The sequence below is a fragment of the Electrophorus electricus genome, chromosome 12 (genome assembly GCF_041902795.1).
Source record: "Electrophorus electricus isolate QZ-2024a chromosome 12, ASM4190279v1, whole genome shotgun sequence".
NCBI classification, from domain to species: domain Eukaryota; kingdom Metazoa; phylum Chordata; class Actinopteri; order Gymnotiformes; family Gymnotidae; genus Electrophorus; species Electrophorus electricus.
The window spans coordinates 14,927,926-14,951,580 of NC_137508.1; the positions used below are offsets into that span (position 1 = coordinate 14,927,926).

At 41.2% G+C, this 23,655-nt stretch overlaps 1 protein-coding gene across 24 annotated transcripts in view; it reads left to right on the plus strand.

The window, feature by feature from the left end:
- Window positions 1-23,655, plus strand: part of dst (dystonin) — a 104,609-nt gene that overhangs the window by 68,443 nt on the left and 12,511 nt on the right. For 20 of the 24 annotated variants that reach the window (XM_081724203.1, XM_081724191.1, XM_081724201.1 and 17 more), the window contains 34 exons: window positions 45-211; window positions 429-585; window positions 847-973; window positions 1,105-1,167; window positions 1,452-1,687; window positions 1,824-1,953; window positions 2,187-2,386; window positions 2,591-3,086; window positions 3,473-4,941; window positions 10,944-11,105; window positions 11,201-11,371; window positions 11,752-11,918; window positions 12,125-12,284; window positions 12,525-12,851; window positions 13,154-13,238; window positions 13,688-13,929; window positions 14,833-15,039; window positions 15,321-15,440; window positions 15,555-15,662; window positions 15,824-16,042; window positions 16,136-16,339; window positions 16,917-17,148; window positions 17,299-17,525; window positions 17,665-17,787; window positions 18,088-18,189; window positions 18,655-18,756; window positions 19,191-19,364; window positions 19,448-19,603; window positions 19,771-19,968; window positions 20,577-20,705; window positions 21,121-21,291; window positions 22,122-22,277; window positions 22,690-22,896; window positions 23,195-23,314. In XM_081724203.1, the coding sequence (XP_081580329.1) occupies window positions 45-211; window positions 429-585; window positions 847-973; window positions 1,105-1,167; window positions 1,452-1,687; window positions 1,824-1,953; window positions 2,187-2,386; window positions 2,591-3,086; window positions 3,473-4,941; window positions 10,944-11,105; window positions 11,201-11,371; window positions 11,752-11,918; window positions 12,125-12,284; window positions 12,525-12,851; window positions 13,154-13,238; window positions 13,688-13,929; window positions 14,833-15,039; window positions 15,321-15,440; window positions 15,555-15,662; window positions 15,824-16,042; window positions 16,136-16,339; window positions 16,917-17,148; window positions 17,299-17,525; window positions 17,665-17,787; window positions 18,088-18,189; window positions 18,655-18,756; window positions 19,191-19,364; window positions 19,448-19,603; window positions 19,771-19,968; window positions 20,577-20,705; window positions 21,121-21,291; window positions 22,122-22,277; window positions 22,690-22,896; window positions 23,195-23,314 (7,314 nt within the window). Of the gene's footprint in view, window positions 1-44; window positions 212-428; window positions 586-846; window positions 974-1,104; window positions 1,168-1,451; window positions 1,688-1,823; window positions 1,954-2,186; window positions 2,387-2,590; window positions 3,087-3,472; window positions 4,942-10,943; window positions 11,106-11,200; window positions 11,372-11,751; window positions 11,919-12,124; window positions 12,285-12,524; window positions 12,852-13,153; window positions 13,239-13,687; window positions 13,930-14,832; window positions 15,040-15,320; window positions 15,441-15,554; window positions 15,663-15,823; window positions 16,043-16,135; window positions 16,340-16,916; window positions 17,169-17,298; window positions 17,526-17,664; window positions 17,788-18,087; window positions 18,190-18,654; window positions 18,757-19,190; window positions 19,365-19,447; window positions 19,604-19,770; window positions 19,969-20,576; window positions 20,706-21,120; window positions 21,292-22,121; window positions 22,278-22,689; window positions 22,897-23,194; window positions 23,315-23,655 lie in introns of those variants that run through there. The other 4 variants (XM_081724210.1, XM_081724209.1, XM_081724204.1 and 1 more) reach the window with 2 other exon arrangements.

The following is a 23,655-nucleotide window of genomic DNA, read 5'->3' on the forward strand; positions in this document are numbered from 1 at the left end:
ATGTAGCCACTATGTACATTAACATTCCAAATCTACATTTGTAGGACACAAATGCAGAGTTGGCTGAACATGCAAAAGACATGGAAACACTGCAGACACTGTCAGATGAGCTTTTTAGCTTAGGTCCAGAAGGAAACAAAACTGTGATTCAGGGCAAGATGGCCAACCTGTCTAACATGTTCAATGCTTTTAAAGACACAGTTCAAGAAAAGTAAGTGTTTTTCAACTTTAGACATTTCTATTGTAATCTTTACACATGATACCAACAGTATTATACAGCAGTCTACCAATATCATGTAATATCACAGCCTGTAATTTATGTAATATCATAAACAAATAACAGGATAAAGGCCACCTTCTCATTAGCTGTCATACTGCTGTGTCATGAGAATCTAACAATATGTGCATCTGAATCCTGCGTGATGCAGAGAGGAAGAGGTTTCCTCTTGCCAGGACCAGCTGGGCGAGTTCAAAGCAGCTGCAGGGGTGCTAATGAAATGGCTGGAGGAGACAAAAGAACAAGTGCCTGTGGTTCAGCCCAACTGCAGTGAACAGAGCCTGGGAAAGGACTTGCAGAAAGTCAATGTTAGTGAAAATATTTACCTTCTGCTTTGTTTTACACAGTCAACACAATTAGACAAATGCATAGGCCTAGTGTAAGAGGTAAAAAAAAACCCCAGCAAGACTAGATCTCAATTACATATGGAAAAGATAATTTGTTTTTGACCAGTTCTCAAAAATTTCATTTGCCTCATAATCTCGTAATAGTTTTGGCAAAGAAATGGCAGCATATTTTGGATATTTGGTGAGTACCATGCTTTACAAACTGGAATTCTATCCCAACAGGGATTGCTGGAAGAATGGGCTGCTAAAGCTTCTGCTGTCCAAGACATAAATAGCAAAGGGTCTGCACTGTGTAGCCTAATCAGTGTTTTGACATCCCCAGGCAAAGCCAAAATGCATCACAAATCAGGTATTGCCAGGGAGTATTTTTAGGAGTTTACGAGCGCTCTTATTGCATGTCTTTGTCCAACCTGATCACATTAGGAAATTTAACCAACATGATCTCAAACAGATGGAATATAAGATGGTTTTTTTTTTCAGGACTAGGATCAGTAGTCACTAATGGCTCAGGTCCAGGAGACCACGCCTATCTGATAAACAAAGGTAAAAGCTCACACGTTGTTGGACTTTATTGTATATCCTATGGCATCCCACCAGAGGTTCATAGATTCCATGCAATACAATTTATCCAGCAACTATAAGCTCAAAGATTAATACACTGTGGTGTTGTTCACTTGTAAAAATTGTTCATATTTCTTTCTTAAGGCACAAACATTAAATCACCTTATGGTTTGTGTGCCTTACTTGACCCAGCTGTTTACAATGTGCTATTGGTTGTTGAACTGAAGATGGTGATAGGATTCTGTCTGGTTCTTGGCTGCCTGCAGAGCTGATGCAGGTGCAGCAGAACATGTTATGTGTGGGCGAGAGCTACAGGAACCTGGGGGAACTGCTGAAGACCAGGTCCTCTGAGCTAAATGCCCAGCTGCTGAAGGTACAAGGGGCCCATGATGAAGCAGAGTCCATGCTGCAGTGGCTAGAGAACATGAAGAAGACGGCAACTTCCTGGAGCTCTGAGCCCATGGGAAAAGAATCAGTTAAAACACAAATGGAACAGCAGAAGGTAGACACACTGCCCTTCCATAGATAATGTATGTTTTCACTCCCCATAACTTACCCACACAGGCCTTCTACTGCATATATCCAACTTCGTGGTTTATTTAGAGAAGGAAATTACTAAGTTATCTCTTTCTGCACAGTCTTATGAAGAAAATATGAAACAAAAAGAGCAGCAACACCAGCAGCTGAGGGAGAAGTTACTCCACCTGATAGAGGAAAACCCAGATTCACCTGAGGCAGCTAAGTGGAAGCACATGCTGGATCAGATAGGTATATCATGTTCAAAACCATTCATCTAAAACCATGAATCTTTTTCTGCCCACTGGTGTTGGTGAGGTGAATGTCTCAGACTCCACATCTTCTGCATCAACCCCATGCTCAAGTGAAAGCATATGAGCACTCAGTACCATAGTTGGGGAATCTTGCCTCCTGCATGTACTCTGATGGTGCTCCCCCAGTATAAACCAGTGAGTGATGGTATGTGTGCTGTGCTTCATATACAGATGCGGGATGGAAGGAGGTCAGGGGATCTGTGGAGAACCGAAAGCAGCACCTGGAGGAGTCATCCCGCATGCTGGAGCTCTTCCAAACAACCCAGCTGCAGCTGTTCCAGTGGCTGCAAGAGAAAGAACTGATGATGAGTGTCCTGGGGCCCCTGTCTATGGAGCCCAACATGCTCAACACTCAGAAGCAGCAGGTTGAGGTACTGGGAGCCACTCAAAAATTCTGCCTAAATATCTCTTAATAAACTGTATATTTAGATGATACTTACATTAAACTGACAATGTTATGTCTTTGAAATTCCTTCATCCCACTAACAAAGACAAGATATTAAATAACATATAACTACTTAGGCATCTAAATGTAGTGCATCTCCCCAAAGTATCTAACTTTATCTCCTTTTTAGATTTTACTGAAAGAGTTTGAAAGCCGCAAACCTCAATATGAACAGCTGAATGAGGCAGCTCCGGCCATCACTAGTTCATCAGGACAGCAGGACCCTGCAGTAGAGGGGGTGAAAGACCAGCTGGCTGCTATCACCCAGAAGTGGCAGAGTCTGACAGCTCAGCTGTCTCAGCGCAGTGTCCTCATAGAGCAAGCTGTGGATAAGATCACACAGTTCTTAGAACTCCTCCACAGCCTGGGTGACAGTGTGGTAAACCTGGAATCTCAGCTCAATGGACAGCAAGCCTTGAGCACACATCCTGATGTAGTGAAGAAACAGCTGGAAGCAACTTATGCCATCGAGGCTCAGCTGTGTGAGGAGAAAAAGAGGCTGAAAGAGGCAGAAGGTCTCTGCTCTGAGCTTTCGGCACTGGTGACTGAAGAGTATCTCAGAGCCAACCTTAAAAAGCAGCTGGAAAATGTCTCCAAACCATTCAAACTGCTTGAAGACAAAGCAGGTTTGTTGGATAACATCAAGTACCCTTCCTAATCAGTTGTATTCTGAAAAATTTCTGAAAATGTGTAGTTGCTTAAATTTACAGTACTTGAGGCTTGCCAAAATAGCATTAATTCATCTACTCACTGATTTGTTACATTTATTTGGATAAAAAAAAATTTGTTTGACAAAATTAAGATGTCTAAGGGAGGGACATTACATTATTCAATTTTTATTATATAAGTATTACAGTTTCAACTGAGGCCATAATCAGATATTTTCCTTTTAACAACTACCACATGTTCAATATGTTCAGCTAAGATAATAGTTCACATATAACAGGTGGTATTATTACAATAGTATTATATTAATTTATTTGAACTTAAAGTCTAATTTTGTATTCACTAGGAAAGCGAATTCATCAGCTCAACTCTACCTTTGCTAGCTCTCTGCAATTCCATCAAACATCTAAAGACTTTCAGGCTTGGATAGAACAGAAGTTGCAGGATCAGGCTGGGCTTCAGACCATCTCAGCAAAGGTGGATATTCTGAGTCAAAGCTTGAAGGAGCACAGTGCTGTTCAGAGGGCCTTGAGTGAACATGAGGAACCTTACAGCACCATTATAAAAGAGGGAGAGACACTCCTTCAGAGCACAGAGGGAGCAGAAAAGCTGGCCCTCCAAGGACAACTCTCAGCCCTCAAGTCCAACTGGGAAGAGGTAAAAAGGGGTGCTGTGGATAGAGCAGAGAAGCTCAACACAGCTATAGATAGGGCCCAGAAATACAAGGAGCATGCAGAAAGTTTGAGCAAATGGCTGCAGGACTATGTAGGCAGGGAGAACATGGTAAAGTTCAGTGTGAACCCTGCAGAAGTTGAGAACTGCATCTCACAGGTCAAGGCCATACAGAAGGATTTGGACAAACGCAGAGCTCAGATGGAGCTGTTGAACACAGCTGCTGACAGCCTTATGGAAGTGGCCACAGCAGATGTGGATGCTGTAAAAGAAGAAAAGATGGTTATTGGGCAGAACATTGAGAACTTGACTGAAGATTTGCAGCTCAAGAAAGAATCACTGGAGAAGCTTTCACAGAGGCTGAAGGAGTTTACTGATACACACAAAGAGCTCAAAAGCCAACTTGAGGATGCAAAGAGGCAGCTGGAATGCCACACTGACCTTGGTGTCCAGGCTTATAGTAATAAAAACTTAACCAACATGAAAGCCCAGCAGAAAAGCTTAGAGAATGTCCAGACACAAATTGAGCACCTTAAAAGTCTAGCTCATGTTTTGGTAGTAGATGTACCAGAAGCTGAGGGAGTGACAGATGTCCTCCTTCAGGCAGACAGCTTAGAGAAGGAGCATAGAACCATCAGCAAAGCAACTGAAGACACCTGTTCCATGCTGGAGAACAAACTTAAGGGCATTGGCCAATTCCAGAACACCATTCGGGAGATGTTCACAAGCTTTACAGACCTGGATGATGAGCTAGATAGTATGGCCTCAATGGGCCGAGACATAGACACCCTGCGAGATCAACAAGGCAACATGCAAAGTTTTGTGACTAAACTCCAAGATCTAATGACCAATACATTGAGTGCCAGAGACACCTGCAAGAAAATGCTAGAGTCAGAGACCTCACCAGATCTACTCGGCCTAAAGAGAGACTTGGAAGCACTGAGCAAGCAGAGTGGCAAGCTGATGGATCGGGCCAATAGGAGGAAGGAGCAGGTTGAGGACATGCTTAAACATCTGGAGGAGTTCTACAACAAGCTACATACATTCAAACAAAGCATGGTTGTTGCAGAAGAACACGAGGAATCCCTAGGACCTGTTGGCATGGAGACAGAGGTCATTAACCAACAGCTAGAAACTTTCAAGGTAAGATAATAATATTTGACTTTTTGCTCTTGTCTTGTTGTCCACTGGTGTCTATAAAATTCTTCAAATGTATTAATTGCTGCCCTCTGATTCTGTCAGCTATGTTGTCATTGTAGCTTACATTGTGAGAAGGAACATTCACAAAATTTCCATCTCATCATTTAATGATTTTTAGCCTATGAAATCAAATCATGACTATGAGTTCTTTTGTTTTCTGTGTGCCTTAAAAAGCAAAGTAATATAGTGCAGTAATAGTCATAATACGGTAATGTAGCCTAATGCTTCATTTAAGTTACATTGAAGAACACCTTCTCACTTAATTGTGCTGACATACAGTAGAATGCGTAGAACGTGAATAATATGTAAGATAATATATCCAAACAAAATTCTGTAAAGGTCATAGTTAAAAACACAGTAATACACTTTGATTGTAATAAGGGAAACGTTGGTTGGTTAGTCTCCACCCATATAGTGGTCCTTTGTGATGCATGTGGACTTCTACATAGATTTTCATCTATAATTAACTTTTCAGTGGTACATTTACCTGCACTCTATAAACTTGAATACAGTGTAACTGAACTGTTTTAATGTGCTCTGTAGACATTATGTAGACATTACATCTATGTTCTTGTTGTTAAAAAAAACCTCACAGTAATTACACTGTGTTGGTGTGATCTTTACTGCCATGCTGATATGAGTTAAGCAGCATTTACTTGGCCTGTTAGCCACGTGCTTGGCTGTTGTGTTGGGACAGCCATGTTCACTGTGTTGCTGAGCAACCTGCAGTAACAAAGGAGCCCCTGCCAATGTGCCATTTGTCATGGGTGAGCAGTCAGCCAGCTGGGAGCCACTGAGGCTCTGTGTACCAACAACATAGTGAAAAATGACAGGGTCTGACTCCTGCTCTTTCAGTCATCTGAGAAGGCAGACACATGCCTTGCAGCCACCTGAAAGGTTCTTCATTTCATTATGACTTACTAACAAACTAGCAAAAAGGAACTGGCAAAAAATTGTGATAAAGATTTTTTTTTTTCCCAAAGTAATAGTTATTATTCCCTTTTTGTAATTATATTATGTAATGAAAACTATTGTGCCATATTATATTGTTTCCTTCATAATGCTTAGAAATGCCTAAATGTTTGCCACATCTCTGGATAAAACAGATCTACATGATCAAGATGAATTGTGGTATATTAAAATGTTCTACAAGCCTTATTTCCTAATAAGTCTAGGTTTAGACTATAAAAATGCTGATAGTTTTCAGAATTACAATTTAGTAATGCTGTAAAACATCACACGTAAAACTTGTAACATAAGCCACAACAAATGAGAGTTTATGAGAAAAGAGGACCAGTGCAGTTGAGTCATTGTAGGGTTAAGGAGCATCAGCTGCTGCTGATCATTTAGACCCCATGCTGCATGAATGCTGCCTCTTTTGTCTTGTCCCTACATCTGGGGGCTTCTCGCTGCTACTTCAGCTGCTGGGTCAAAATCATCATTGTTCTCAAAGATGCAGTCATTTACCTCAAGGAAATGAAGCACAACATTAAACAAGATTGCGAGATTCAGAATTTTAATTTGGCAGCTGCTATGTGTTTGGGATTAAGAACGTAAGTATGAGTTGCTGGAGTGTTCCCTTAAAATCTGTGGCTGTTATCAGTGAAGTACACAAGAAGAGCATTGCTAATCACATCTCATGCCTTTGTGGTATAATCTGGCTATTCACTAAGAAGACAATACTGGGTCAACTGTCTGCTTCTGTGCAGGTTTTGCCATCTTTGTAGTTTTTTTTTCTTCTTTTGTTTTTTCTTGCATTTTTCCAAGAATCCTTATACGTGTAGAAGGAAATATTAAATGTTACATCGCAGAAACATTTTTTGTGGGTGACTGTAATGGATGAGGGCATGTTTTTTTTTCCACTACTTGACCATGACCTCAGCAACCCCCTATGAACCTAAAGGCATTACTTTCCACTGAATAATGTGCATTACCAGCTCTAAAGGTGATGATCAGAAAGAGAGCTTTATGAAGCCCACAGCTTTGAGCTTAGTCATTGCCCTGACTCTTCGTGAAAACCCCCAAGAGGAAACATGAGATCACTCAGGAACAGCCTTTTACACGTTGTATTATAATGACCTTGGGAGTATATGAAACACCCAATATTCATGCACAGTTTATCTTAACTCTGAGGACTCTATAAAAAGGTCTCTGAAATTGTGTTCAGGGCAGTCTTTGTTCTCTCCTGAATAATAGCTTTGTGTTTCATTGGCTAGAGCTATTATTTGTGTGAGCATTATCTTGTGTGAGATAATGTTGTCAGAGGGTAATTTTCTGATGGGTAGATGTCCCTGTCCTGTTTGCCTGTTCAGGCATGCACTCTCTCAGTAAGTAGTTAAAGCAAATCCTGTCAAGCATACAATATTAAATCACAATAGAACATTTTTTCTCCTAAAAGTATAACATTAAAAGCCACACTTAATTTACAACATTAATAACAAACACAGTAATTTGTGTTTGCTTTGTAAAGAGATATTACTTTTTTATTTCAAAAGGATCCTATTAACTGAAATTAGATTCTACTGGTAAACAAGTGAATTCAAGATAAGAGACATGAAAGTCTGCCCCCTTGACAAATGTTCTGCCTCCTTTAATCCAATGCCTGGATTATGTCAAAAGTATGTGGGATTCAGCTGCCGAATATCCTTTCTGTAAATCCCACAGATCTATTTAACTGCGTACTCATCTCTGCCAGTTTCCCACTTTTCTCTCCTTGCAAACATGGAGTTGAGCAGCAGACCATGCCTGTATTCCTATAGGCTGTCTTGTTCTTTTGGAGTTGACAAGAACACAAATGAAAGGGGATTCTTCCTTTTATATGGACTGTGCTCGATTCTTCCTTCCAGCCTGGTCATTGGCTATAAAAAAAAAAACATGTCCCATCCATGCACTTGAATGTGCTCATGCTGTCATTTTCTAGGACTAGTAACCTCCCTAAACATTCCAGAGTAATTAAGTGAATATACAGGCTCCTCGACAACTCCCCACATGATAACACCAGAGAAAAGGGGGTTGGAGAGTATCTGTTTCTGCCCCGTGTGATGTCATCTGAGAGGAGGCTGTTTGCTTCTAAAACCTTTTTTCCCACTTTCCCCTCTCTGTACTGAAGGAGGAGGGCTACTGTCAGAGCAGGAGATGAATAAGAAGTTAAGTCAAATAGGCCACAGAGACAGAAAGGGAAAATTAAAACAGGGTCAAGCATCCACCAATCAACATGTGCTCTCAGCATAAATGGAGCTGCGGCAGATGTTGTCGGAATAATGAGAAGGGGGCGGGGTCTTGAGCACATTGCCAGGAGGGTGTCTGTCATTGCCGGGTGGACCACAAGAGAGGCAAGAGCGTTTTTTTATTGTTGTTTGTGCTGGTGCCCTACCGCTTTTTTTTTTTTTTTTTTACAAATTGGAGTATTTGTATCAGGATTTTCCACTTCACAATGGAGATAGTTCTGGGGAGAGCCACTGCTGACTGCTCAGGAGAATAGAAAAATGCCAGCACTTTTGTTCATAGGATGTTTGTGACGAAACTTAAGACTGACGAAACAAGCTACAATAAGCAAGTTCTTACAATGAGAAGATATGAAAACTAATGCGTTGAATATATGGAACTGAATGTTCTGGAGGAAGATGAAATATTACTAAAAGCGCTCTACATTGCAAGATATATTATTGACTTAGCTCTCAGCATGAAATTGTTTTATATTACAGATAACATTTGTCTTATTTTTTCCTATTGGAAATCTTCATTCATTGAAACTTCTATTTATGTATATTGAAGACTGCTTCTAAAATAGATTTTTCTATTTATTCTTAGACTTCATGTTTTGGCACAGTGTATGATAGGATGCACTTTTTAAGAGTTCACCATGTAAGCTGATATGTGCTTTATAGCCTTTTTATGCCTTTTTCTTCAACATGAATGGATCTTTGCACTGAAAACTCATACCTCATTTCTAAATTTAAATTTCACAACATTAAGTGTTAGTTATTGGTAGAATGGGCAAACCTCTTAGCAGACCTGACTGCCTGCGCCAGAACCCCTCCTGTGTGGGTAAAGGAGAAGAAGAGGACCTGAACATTGATGACTGCTATGTTCCCCAGAGATCCATTTATGACACTGTGCGGCTCAACGAGCAGATCGACTCTGGTTCTAAGGGCAGCCTGGCCTCCCGGCATTTTATTGGCACTCTGCCTTACGCCCACCGCACCCTGGACATGAGTACGCTTTGTGGAAATGGCGTCCTGGTTTCTTCCAGTGCCTTCGAGCTACACAGCAGGGAAGTGTCACGGTTGGATGAGCAGGTGGTGTTCGATGGGCTGAAGCTTAATGGCGCAATAATCCGTGGGGCAGGCACTGTGGCAAGGAAGGTGCGGGTGCAGGGTGAGAGACGGGAGCCTCAGCAGCACCGGCGCTCCTGGAAGAGTTACGCACAAGCCAGCCTCAGTGAATATGGAAGCTGCAGCGGTACCCTGTGTGCTGACGGAGCCGGCCGGCAAGCCTTGGTGCGAGTCAGCCAAGGGCGGAGCGTCACGAACTCTCTGACGTCGGAGGATGATTCTGGCCTGTGCAGCCCCATGGTGGAGCGAGAGCGGCGGAGCCAGCGAATCCAGTGGAGACCCATGCCAGGCACCAGGAGCCTCTCCTCCACTGAGGCTGTGCACATATCTGAGGAGCTAAATGCAGCGTGCTCCCTCAGTTTTAGGCAAAAGGAGTTTCTGTTCTCTGCACCTAGCATGATGCACCAAGCAGTACAAGAAGACCAAAAGCATAAAGACATGTGTGCAATAGGCCTCAGCGACACTGAACCAAACATTTCTAATGGTAGTTGCTCAGATATACGTAGCAAAATAGCAGTTGGGTCGATAAAACAAACACAGAACTCTACCTATGACAGCCAGTCTAGGACGATCTCAGGATATGATGAGTTACCCACAGCTGAACTTCTTGAGGATACTTCATCTCAGGAGGAAGTTGAGCTTTTAAGCATAGTTGTGACACAGCCAGAGACTGTGTCACATCACAGTCCCTCCCTGGAGCAAAATGTTACTAAAGATGCAGAGTTTTATGAAAATGAGCAAAGAATCACAGAGTCTAAAATGGCTGATTTGGAAGAGTTTCTCTTGTCTGTGGAAAGAGAGACAGGTCTTGCCAATGGAATAAAGTGGGCTATTAACTGCAAGGGAGATGAGGAAATACAGAGCTTGTTAACATCCTTAGCTGCATGCCCTGAGATGGATGATATGGTCTTGCCATCTTCACAGGTAGGCTATCCCAAAATATCCCTCTTTAGCCTTAAGCCTTACCTCATTAGGTCAGCATGGCAAATATATGATTAGCATTTCCTGCGAAGTTGTATTGTACTGCTCTTGCTACCTGATTATCAGGTGGCTGCAATGAGTTTGGTATCATTTTCTGTCAGTGACTCACCTTCTATGATGTTATACAGCTGTGTATTAACAGTAGCCCCTTTCTGAACTGCTGACTGGTCCTACAATGTATGCTGTGCCCAATTCAGTGGAAAGTCTTGCCATAAAAGGAGCAAATAAAAGCAAACAGGTTCAGGTATTCAGAGTCAAATATACTGAAAGAGGCAGGTACTCTAATTGATGCTTTTATAAAGAGGATTTTGTATCTTTGTGCTTTTGTTGGTATGGAGCAGTGAGCCTTTGTTAGGGAATGGACTGTACTGTTGTCAACTATTGGAATTTAGTGATACAAAATCTGCAATTTTTCATTATATTAACAGTAATACATTTTCCTAGAACTAGAGGGCTGATGATGATTCCTTAAAATGACACTTTAAACAAACCTTCCAAATGGAATCATTCACGAATCAGCAAACCATAATAAATGACTGTGACAGCTTAATCTGTACGACTTCTAATGAGATTCACATCAGTGTTTCCATTCAGCCTTTGACATATCTCTATGTTTTCCACTCACTTTAGGTTTTCCAGAAAGATACCATTGAGTCACTACAAACTCAACTACAAGAGCTAAACTCGCTAGGCCAGGGCCTTATTCAGAATGCTCCCAAAGGGACTGTTATTAAGGGCCTTGAACATGACTTGGATGAGGTCAACAACAAATGGAACACCATCAACAAAAAGGTGACACTTTTATATCTATTGTCCGTTAGCTAAAAGATCAACTTTTTGTACTCTATTAAGAGTTCTATATGTTTCTGCCTATTTGATCATGTCAGGTAGCAGAACGCTCAGCACAGCTGCATGAAGCTCTGCTGCACTGTGGTAGGTTCCAAGATGCTCTCGAGTCCCTGCTCAGCTGGCTTACAGACACAGAAGAGCTGGTGGCCAGCCAGAAACCTCCATCAGCAGAGTTCAAAGTTGTCAAAGCACAGATACAAGAACAGAGAGTAAGTATACAACTCAGCAATTCTGTGATATTGATTATAAAACTTGCCTGTATTGAAGGCCCAGTTGGGAAATGCTTCCCCAAGCAGGTAAGGTTTCACCACTCCCAGTAGACCCTTTAGGATAACAGCAGCACACGAAGACTGCTACCATGAAAATATACATCACATATGTTTACCATGCTCCCATTTAATAAAGTCAGGCTTACTCCTGGGGCCACACCACTGTTTTATCAATACAGCAATGCAGGATATAGGCTTTAATAAGAGATCAGAAATATATGAAGGCTTTGGAGGATTTATGGTCAGTTTATCATGATGCACATATTGTTTTATTACCTTGCTTTGCAATTGTATATTTTGCTCTTGTGTGCCATGGCCAGCTCTTGCAGAGACTGCTGGATGACCGCAGGCCAACGGTGGAGCTTATTAAGAAGGAGGGGGGGAAGGTGACAGAGCTGGCTGACTCTGTGGATAAGGAAAAGATTGGAAAGGAGATTGAGTGCCTGGGGGAGAGGTGGGATGCTCTGCTGAAAAAAGCGGAGAGCAGGTAAAAGTGCTGCACTTTAAGTTCATAAGGATATATATGTTATCATCAGGAAGTGAGATAAAGTGTCCAACTATTTTAGAAAATCTCTTAAAACCTCTCTTACAGTTAAATAGCAAAGTAAAAATATTAGTGGGTGTAGTTCAGTTTTTCATGTGTAACGTTAATCAGTGATTAAACATTGGGTCATTATACTTCTATCCTGGCAGACGAAAGCAGCTGGAGAATATTTTGGTGGTGGCCCAGCAGTTCCATGAGACACTGGAGCCACTAGTCGAGTGGCTCACTGCTACAGAGAAATGTCTAGCCAACTCAGAACCCATAGGCACCCAGACATCTAAACTGGAAGAGCAGATTTCTCAAAATAAGGTACAAAGCTGCAGTGCTTTCAGGCACACCTGTACTTATTGGTTCATCCTGCGTTAAACCCCATCCATTTTGATCTTTTTTCACACCTTTATGTTATCACTTTTATTGCATCTTTATATTATTGTCACATTTGTTTTTGATATCTATTATTTTTTTTTTTTGTTATTATTCCATTCTCTTTGTGTTCGCTATGATCTCCCCACCCACCCACCACTGTACTCTGTGTGCCATGGTAATCAGACCTTAGAGGAGGAAATTATCAGCCATAGTAAGAGCTTGTACCAAGTGATGAGTCTGGGCCAGGAGCTGCGGACGGTCAGCTGCATGGATGATAAAGAACTGGTCCAGGCCAAATTGGACAGCACTCAGAGCAGCTACATCAAGCTGCAGGAGTGCTGCTGTAGGAAGGCTGAGTTGCTGCAGCAGGCTCTGTCCAATGCTCAACTCTTTGGGGAGGACGAAGTGGCTCTCATGAACTGGCTTGATGAGATCCACGGCAGGCTGAGTGAAGTCATGGTCCAAGACTATGCACCAGCCATGTTGGCAAAACAGCACGCCAAGCAACTGGTAGACCAGATCTGCTCCTCTGCAGGCTCTCCTCTCCAACTTTTCTTGTTGCTGCTATCTATCTATCTATCTATCTATCTATCTATCTATCTATCTATCTATCTATCTATCTATCTATCTATCTATCTATCTATCTATCTATCTATCTATCTATCTATCTATCTATCTATCTATCTATCTATCTATCTATCTATCTATCAACCAACCATCATCACAATTTAAGTTATCTGTGTTTACTCAATTATCTTGTTGTCGTTGTTTAAGGATTATTTGTGGTTAACTGAGATTTGCTCTATGGTTAGGTTCTTCATGAAGATATTGTGTTAAGAAAACAGAGTGTTGACCAGGCATTGCAGAATGGAATAGAGCTGTTGAAACAGACCACAGGTGAGATTTTTCATTTTATTTTAATTCATATTATTGTCATTTTTATAACAAAATATTAAAAGTTTGTAAATACAATGAGTATAGAATGTGTTCAACTCCAATATTTGCATTCAAGCACATTTTCAAGAAAACTACTGTATCTAAAGTTAATAATATTGGTAGCTGATAATATTGATACAGTGGTAGTGCTTACCCAGTCATATCTGTATCAACGTCTGAAAGGCTGAGTAGCAGGGCGTGGAGTGTTTGCGGGGGTGGGGGGGATGTTATCTTCCACTTCCACTTTACACTGAGCCTTTTAGCAAATTTTAGAATTGCCTACTGAGAAGCAATCTACATCTGTAATTCAGCTGGCTAGTTTAAAAGCTTTTTCACTTAGTACCACACCATGAAAGCTTTAGAAATGGCAAAGTGCCAGGCTGAGTAATTTGTCTGCCACTTTTATGCAGGTGATGAAGTTGTCACCATTCAGGGCAAACTGGATGGAATAAAGACAAGATATGCTGAGATTACTACAATGAGCAACAATGTGCTGAAGACCCTGGACAAGGTCCTGTCTCTGGCTACGAGTCTACAACATACACACGAGGAGCTGAATTCCTGGCTGGAGAAGGTGGAGTCTGAGCTGGCTGTGTTCAGAACTCAGGAACAAGTGGGAGAACAGCTCACTCAAGTGCAAGTGAAGCAAAATGTGAGTACGCACTTTTAGCCTGCAAGGGATTCTTCACCTTTAAAGAAAAGCTTGGAGGATCCAATTTGCATTATATGAGATCGTCAAATTACCCACTAGTCTTCATTCATTATTAGCTTTAGTAGCACTTTTGGGTGAAGGGTTTTTTAAGGTGTTATTACATTCTAGTTTACATTTGCTATTGCTAAGCTTCATGTTAGTTTTTAATGAGTTTATGTGTACATTGCAGTCTGTCTGAAATGGTCTACTCGTTTACACATTCACTAATCACCAGTTTAGTGAGACAGTTCTACATGTAATGGTACATAGGGTATGCAAAGGAGACAAAATTTGGACAATACTAGCTTGTGCGGGAAATATATAATGGTGGTACTATCACAACACATTGAATTAGTGTAGTTTAGCAATGTTTTACAGCTTCAAATGTGTTATGTTGTGACTGTATTAATACTTATCTCTGTGGTTACATCCCATTTTATGAATAAAAACTACTGAAATACTGTAATGCGTATTTCTTGAGCATGAGCGTTCACATTCTATTAATATATTCTGTGAATGTTACTTTTGCACTCACATGAAATGGCGATGCCAAACCAGTCAGCATTTCTTTTATACAGGCAGTCCAACAGTATTAACATCTGCCATAGGAAACTGTTATGCATTGTAGTACCTTTTCACATAAACTGTGAACATCAGTTGTTTACTACATTTACAGTGCATGATGGGTAACAATATAGTGAACTATATATGGAACTTGAATTTTCCACTGAGAATTTGGACAACACTACAACAAAATGGCTGAAACTCTAAAAAGAACACTAAACAGTTTCGGACAAAGCTTAGGAAGTACTAGCTGTCTTAGCCTGTTTGCATGAGTGTGCATAAACTGTGCTTTGCGTTCAGGCGCTACTGAAGGAGGTTCAGGAGTGCAGGCCAGTGGTGGACATGCTAAATGAAGTGAGCAGTGCCTTGCTGGAGCTGGTGCCATGGCGTGCCCGAGAAGGTCTGGACAAATTGGTCACTGATGACAATGAGCGCTATAGGTCTGCTAGTGAGGCCATTGCCAGGCATGTCAACCAGACTGGAGCTGCCATCTTGAAATCACAGCAGGTAACCTCAGGTGCTGCAGGTACATGAATAGTAACAAAAAAGCAAACTCACCACATCGATCATAGATTCACTCCAATTCGGTTGGCGTCACTAACACAATATAGTGTCATGACAGCTGAGGTTGATTGGCCCTTCCATAGAATTTCTTTGAATAATATGTTGTTTAAAACATAAATGGTGCATTAATATCAAAATGCAATGTATATTTTTTGTGAGCTTTTTCTACTATAATCAAATGCCATTACCTGTACTTGTTGCTGATGCATGAGTCTGGTGTTCAGTTTAAGCAGGCAGCAGACACTGAGCTGGCCTGGCTGACTGAGGCAGAGAGGAAGCTTACATCCCTAGGGGACATCAAGCTGGAGCCAGAGCAGACTGTAGATCAGCTACAGGCTCAGAAGGTCAGACTGACAAGCCATGGTTATTAGTGGCTGACCCCACCATTAACAACAACAGCAAATGTGTCTGTGTGAATATAACCCATACCATTAACAGAAGCACCCTCTTTTTCCCAGGGTTTCTCCATGGATATTATGAGACACAAAGACGCTGTGGATGATATCACGAAGACTGGAGATGCAATCATGAGCAGTAAAGATGAAGCAGAGAAACAGGCTCTAAAGGTGAAAACAAAAAACCCTTAGTGTAAAGAGATACCATCCAGAATCATGACTGAACCCCATATGTAATGTACACCTACAAGACATGACACATCTTTTGTGTATGGTAGCGGTTTTTGGATGTAACCATTATGTGTACGTGACTGCTGTTGTCATGGGAACAGGCTAAGGTTCAGGCCCTCCTGGAGAAGTACAACGTTGTGAGTCACTTGAATTCAGAGCGCTGTCTGCAGCTGGAGAGGGCCCACTCTCTGGTCTGCCAGTTCTGGGAGACCTATGAAGAGCTGTGGCCATGGCTGCATGAGACCCAGGCTAACTTCACCCAGCTCCCTCAGCCAGCCATTGAGTATGAGACTCTCAGACAGCAACAAGAGGAACTGCGGGTAAGAACATAATGGAGGTCCCAAAATAGCAGCTACTTTTTAACATCATTCCTCCACATACCTTCCTAATAATACACATGGTTTTGCTGTTAGCAACTGAGGGAGCTGATTGCGGAGCACAAGCCACACATTGACAAGATGAACAAAACTGGCCCTCAGCTGGTGGGGTTAAGTCCAGTGGAGGGGGAGAAGATAAGGGAAACCTACCAGGCCACAGACAAATTATATGCACAGCTAAAAGCAGATGTTAAGCAGAGAGCTACAGCCCTCGATGAGGCCATTTCCAAATCTACCCAGGTTTGTCTACTATGTTGGGTGTTTTTTCTTTGCCAAAGTTTACTTGGAGTTAATTTCAGCCTTTTTGCTTATTAGACTTGAATTACTGCTGTCTTAATAGCCTTAAATTCTGTATGTTCCTGGCAGAAAGTCTTGCTAAAAAATCTATTGTTAATCTTATCTTTAAAAACAAAATCACTTCTTTTATAGTTGTCCAATATAGTAACAGGTCATTAGTGAGGTGTGATGTCAGAACCCTTTGATGGAAGTAAACCTTTAAATGTTGTACAGCCTGTTTTTGTATAAAAAGGATATATTAGTCATGACCTCTCTGATATGAGCATGAGGAGGTGTGAGTTCTTCATTTTTCCACTAAAACGCTTCCTGACAAACTCATGTTTAACAGATCTGAAAGTGATTTTATTGGAAGATCAAGAAAAGTTACTGGCTAGATCGCTTGAAAAAAACTTTTTAGTTTTTAGACTAAACTACATAATGCTTGCCCTGATGCTTATACCTGCATGGGTAATGCAACTGTATGACTTTAACTTAATGTTTGTAAAATTTCTATCTGAATGGTGGCCTGTCCCTCTTAAAGTTCCATGATAAAATTGACCCCATGCTGGAGTCCCTGGTGCGAATAGCAGAGCGTTTGCGCCAGCCCCCCTCCATCTCTGTTGAAGTGGAGAAGATCCGTGATCAGATTTCTGAGAACAAAGCTGTGAACATGGACTTGGAGAAACTGCAGCCCTCATATGAAACTCTGAAGCAGCGAGGGGAAGAGATGATCACTCGCTCAGAGGGAGCAGACAAAGACCTGTCTGCCAAAGGTAATGATTTCAATCCAAAGGTAATAATCTCAATTAATCTCAACTGGTACAGTCTACTGTCATCTCAGCCAAAATGGTTGGTTTACCATATGTCTGTCACAACAAAATGAAAGGTACAATATACTTTGATATACTTTATATACTTTATAGCTGTGCAAGACAAACTGGACCAGATGGTATTTGTCTGGAATGACATACATGCCCTTCTGGAGGAGAGGGAGGCAAAACTCCTAGACGTGATGGACCTGGCTGAGAAGTTCTGGTGTGACCACTGTGCACTCATTGTCACCATCAAGGAAACACAGGACCTCCTGAAAGAGTTGGAAGAGCCTGGAGTTGATCCTTCGGTGGTCAAACAGCAACAAGAGTCTGTAGAGGTCAGTTAGCCATTGACTCAACGTAAAATAATAAAATATATCTTTTAAAGCATATATTTAGCACTGAACAGTACACATAGTTTGTTTGTAGCTTGTTTAATGCACTGCTGTAAAGGAGGATATGTTTTGCTTCCCACAGGGGTACAGAGAGGAGATTGATGGTCTTCAGGAAGAGGTGAATGTGGTCCAGAATCTAGGAGCAGAGCTTATGACAGCTTGCGGAGAACCAGACAAACCAGTGATCAAGAAGAGCATTGATGAGGTGATAGTGCCAGAGATATGGAAATGAAAATGCATGAAAGCTTTCATCATTGGTCTTACATTATTTAGAATGTTTCATTTATAGGCTAGTGTGGTTTATATGTCCTCATACTTTATAGATTTTTGCTGTCTTATGAGGAAATTGCCACAAACATCTGTCTAATCAATATGGCTCGGGCATCCTTATTTAAATATTTTGTTATTCTTGAATTAAATGTTCATTATATCAAAAAAGTTCATATACTTAGCACCAATTTTTTAAAAACTCAGTATTAAACTCAATATCTACTCTGCATACTAGGTGAACTTGGCATGGGAGACTTTAAATAAGACATGGAAAGAGCGAGTTGAGAGACTGGAGGAAGCCATGCAGACTGCTGTTCAGTTCCAGGATGGACTTCAGGTATAGCATGCTCCTCTAAAATGTGAGACCTAACAGTGCTGTTCCACATAGGAGTTGATCAGGATGTGGTGCTGTAATTGTATTAAATTTACATTTTACAATGAGTGGCACCATCACCCATGATGATTAATGTTTTTACACATACAATGGACATAGAAGTATTCATCGCTGATGAGCACATTTGAAGACATTAATAATTGTAGTTTTAAAAATAATTTGTTTAGTTTGATGAAATAACAAGTACCATTTAATCAAAACCATTTAAACTCATCAAATGTAAAATGTATAAACATGATGAAAATCTCAAATGGCTAAAGCAAATAGTGCAGACTGACTGCTTGAAAGGTCTTAGGCGTAATTCAGTTCTGCAGCTTTTCCATTGTTGTCTCAAGGGTGAAAATGCAACCTGAGTCTAGGTAAAGGCAGCATTGTCAGTGACAATAGTGCTCCATTCCATCTCTACAGGGCATGTTTGACTGGGTGGATATTTTGGAGAGTAAACTGGATTCAATGTCACCTGTGGGCACAGATCTGGAGACTGTGAAACAGCAGATTGAGGAGCTCAAGGTATTACTTTACTGTTTCTGCATGTGTGAGCTTTTTTTCCCTTCAACAGACCTGGAATTACCTTGTTTGGTTTATGCTAATAAAAGTATAAAGATGTTTCAGTGATTCCACATAGTTGTGCCTTGACTGTTTGTTTCATAAACAAAGTGACCTTTCAGATGAAATTACAGTTGTGTTTATCCAGAGAAGGATCAATTCATTTTCTGTTCCACAGTTAGTTCAAAGCTACATTGTGGTAAACATTGTATTCAGTATATGTCAGTATAATTTGAAAGAGAGATAAAGACAAACAATCCTAAATTTTTCCTTTATTGTTGACCAAGGGGCACATCTATATTTTTTAGTACTTAGAATCAAGTACAAATGTAGACAGGGGATATTGAATGTTATGTCTGGTTCAGCATATAACTTTTCACATTGACGTGCCCATGCAGGAGTTCAAAGGCGAGGCTTACCAACTTCAGATTGAAATGGAGAGGCTGAACCATCAGGCAGGACTGCTGCTGAAGAAAGTGTTAGATGAAGCAGACCGCATTGCCATCCAAGAACCCATGAATGAGCTCAAAATGCTCTGGGACAACTTGGATGAGAAGGTCATCAACCGACAGGTATGGCAATGACTATGAAAGCCTTTGTGTCGTGTTCTTCAATGACCGTGAGTGACTCCACTATTTTTCCTGATGTCTTGCAGCACAAGCTGGAGAGTGCCTTGTTGGCTTTAGGGCAGTTCCAGCATGCTCTAGATGAGCTTTTGGCCTGGCTGACCCATACTGAAGACCTGCTAAGTGAACAGAAAAAAACCAGCGGGGACCCCAAAGCCATAGAGATAGAGCTTGCCAAACACCATGTAAATGCAGGGATTTATATATTGTTAATATGTTTTTGAGATCTCACGATCTGTCCAAAAATGTTTTATTTGTTAGTTACAGAGGCCACGTGTCTTTGGTAAAACACATCTCTCCCTGAATATTAACATGTCATGTTCTCATTAGTTTTTATCACTACTATTGCCAGGTGTTGCAGAATGATGTCCTTGCACATAAGAGCACGGTGGAGGCAGTGAACAAGGCAGGCGGTGATCTGATCGAGTCCAGCGCAGGTGAGGAGGCCTCCGGCCTGCAGAGCAAGCTGGAAAATCTCAGCCAGCGCTGGAAGAGGATTCTGGAAAAGACTGAGCAGAGGAGGCAGCTTCTGGACAGTGCCTTGCTCCAGGTCTGACTGAGCTTGGAATGTGCAGGTTTACTAGAAGGAAACTGTGATTGATGATGCTCTCAACAGGAGTGAAGGACTTTAATGAAGGAATGTGCAGACAAAGAAGGAACATGGCAGGATTTTATCAGACCTATGCTCACACACAAATTCCCATGCATGCACAGACACATGCACATGTACTGGAGGAAGCCCTTGATATGAGATCTGAAATAGATGTTGAATATTTCTTTTAATATCCTGTGATTTTTCTTTAATCATATTTTTGGAAGAAAACATTCCCAATTTTCTTTTTAGTATAAACAGCAAAGTTCAGATGAAGTTTGATGTAGCCATTCTTGCTAAGACATTTTAAGATCCATATTTAAGCATCTTACAATACTATAAATAAAACTCTGGAGACAGTTGCAATGCAGTCTACTACATACTACAATGCATCTGCTCACAATGTATGGTCTACGACAGCATTGTTCAAGATGGGAATTTGTCATTTTTACTCAGTCCAGATTAATAACAGAAACGGGAGGGTTTTTTTTTTTTTACCTTCTTTTCACTCCCTGAAGCCTCCTCTAATGAGTGTATTGTCGTGACACTGCATACATTGTGTTTAGGCCCAAGGTTTCCATGGTGAGATTGAAGATATGCAGCACTGGCTAAAAGACACAGAACGTCAGCTGTTAGCATCAAAGGCAGTTGGGGGCCTACCAGACACGGCCCGCGAGCAGCTTAACACCCATCTGGTATGTATTTAAGACTGCAAGGTCTGGTATAGATGGCAAGTTTGTGCCAGTTCAGGACTGATTGCTGACAGTATGTTTGTTTTTGTTTGTTTGTTTGTGTGAACAACAATAAACAAGATTACATAATTAATTAGCAATCCTATAGATTTTGAATAGCCCTAGAAAGCGCTTATTAAAGAAAACAAACAAACAAAAAACTAGCTGTGTAGTACCTTTGCATGCTTCTTTGTAAATCCATGTATATTTGAGTAGTTAATTAGTCGCTGAGTAGAACAAGAGCAGAAAAGAATAAGAGCAAAACAATAAGAGCCACATAGTGGTTATATGTATAACAGGATCAATATGTGCAGGCTAAATGCCTTTCCCATTGTTCCCTTCATAAAGGAAATGTATGCTGTTTTGTATGTGTGCACAGGAGCTATGTACTGCAATGGAGGTGAAGGAGGAGGTCTACCAGCAGCTTCTTCACCGAGGACAGCAGCTGGTATCCTTGATGCCGGAGAGCCAGGACAGCACCACTGAGCTGGACCTCCGCAACCTGCAGGACAAGTGGGAGTGCGTGCAGGCCAAAGTGGCCGAGAGGAAGGTGGGTGCGCTGAGCAGCAGATCCCACATAGGAAATGGTCTGTCATGATCCACGTCTTATCCCAGGGCTGTGAATTATGGTGAACTCAGTGAGGATATGGTCAGAAGGGGTGCTTGTTCTCGCCTGCCTGGGGCAGGTATGAAATCAGTATAGAACAAAAGTGGCCCTGTCTGTTCAGACATATGACTGTTTTTTATTAGGACTTGCATCAAGCTATGGAGTGAAGAAAAGTATAGGTTGGTTTGGTCCTAAATTTTGTTAACTCAAATCTTCTGTTTAGTGATGCATCATCCCAGGATTTAAGCTTGACTTTTGAATTCAGGATATAGGCTTTACCACTGAGTAAGGTCAGTGCTCTTTGTGTCAATACATTTTATGTTCTAATTGTTTTAACCTGGTTTGACATCAGTTTACAGGATTAGTTTGATTTCAAAAATCAAATGTTTTTAAAGCACCACAGCTTTCACTAGAGAAAGTGATTGGGCTGTTTACCAGACAGCACTATGAGCCAGGCTGTATTATGGAGTCAAAGCATAATGATCCAGTATTTGTGGTTACTGGGGAAATGTTTCTCCTTCACATCCTCTTTCATTATAGCACTTGGAGATCAAGACTTCCTCTCTCTGCTCAATCACCAGAAGATTAATCAAATGTCGACACTGGTTTCCATTGTACTGATGTAATTATGTCTTGAGTAACTGAAGCCGTATGTGTATTTGTGTGTGGTTATGGGGGTGTGTGTGTGTCTGTGTGTCTGTGGGTGTGTATGTGTGTGTGTGTGTGTGTGTGTGTGTGTGTGTGTGTGTGTGTGTGTGTGTGTGTGTCTGTAGGTGAAACTGGAGGAAGCATTAGCAATGGCCACAGATTTCCATAACTCGCTGCAGGATTTCATTAACTGGCTTACACAAGCCGAGCAAACCCTCACCATGGTCTCTCCAGCCTCCCTCATCCTGGAGACCATCTTGTTCCAGATTGATGAACATAAGGTATCTCTGTGTGAGTGTGTGTGTGTGTGTGTGTGTTTGTGTGTGTTATATCACTGTAAAGTATACATTATATCCTTACAAAGTATCTATACACCCTAATCTATACATTACATCTACTAACTAATCCTTTATTGGAGGAATCTGTTTTTCATTTACAGTTAATCATGTGATTTAACATTCACTGATGTTTTTAAACCACATTATTGTGGTTTTTGAAGACTCACAGTCAGAAAACCTCTGGTCTTTTGAGCATAATCACATGAAGTTTTAGGCTGGCTGTGTTCTAAATACAGCAGCCTACTTTATAATTGTTTGTTTAGAATGAAATTATTTGCCCTTTTACTCCAAAGAGATTGTGACCCTCCCAAGTCCAAGTACTGCCTCATCTTTCCTTTCTTTTGTTGCCCTGCAGGTCTTTGTGACTGAGGTGAATGCACACCGGGACCAAATCATCGAGCTGGATAAGACGGGCACCCATCTGAAGTACTTCAGCCAGAAGCAGGATGTAGTGCTGATTAAGAACCTGCTCATAAGTGTGCAAAGCCGCTGGGAAAAAGTGGTGCAGCGCTCGGTGGAGCGAGGACGCCTGCTGGATGACGCTAGAAAACGTGCCAAACAGGTGCAGAACCAAGACTATGCTTGAAGTGATTTAAAGTATTATTTCCATGTTTTTGAGCTCAGTACAGTCTTTACCCTAGTATTTCTAATAATCAGACACAGTATACTCTTAAAAACTTAGATCATCCTTCAATAGTTTGGTCAAAATCTGATTGACATTAATAAACTGCATTGTTTTACCAAGATTAAATATTCAGTGCATGGATCTAAACATCTGTTTTTATCTAGCCTTGACCCTATAGAGTCGTACCCAGGGATCATTAAGTCAAAGGGACCTTCTCGTCTTTCTTTTCCCCCAGTTCCATGAAAGCTGGACCAAGCTGATGGAGTGGCTGGAGGAGTCGGAGAGGGCTCTGGATTTAGAGCAGGAGATTGCTAATGATCCTGACAAGATCAAAATGCAGCTAGGGCAGCACAAGGTAACCAGATCTCAACACACGCCTTCCCTTAGAACCTGGAGAAAAAAAAAAAAAAAAAAACATTTCCCACATCCTACCAAATTAGTGAGTTGCACATCTGTAGAAACACATTAAACCATGTCTGGGCATGGTGAGAATCACAAAACCAGCTGCTCTCTATCACCCAGTTATTTATTAATTGGCTGTGACTCACACAGGAAGAATCACTCTGCCGCAGTGATAGCAATTCTGTGTTAATCCTATGTGCTTGTAATTGTGACCTGGTACACCATCCAGTGTGTATCTTATTTTGGGTCTGCCCTAAATCCAAAATAATCCCTCTCTCTGCTGATTAAATAATA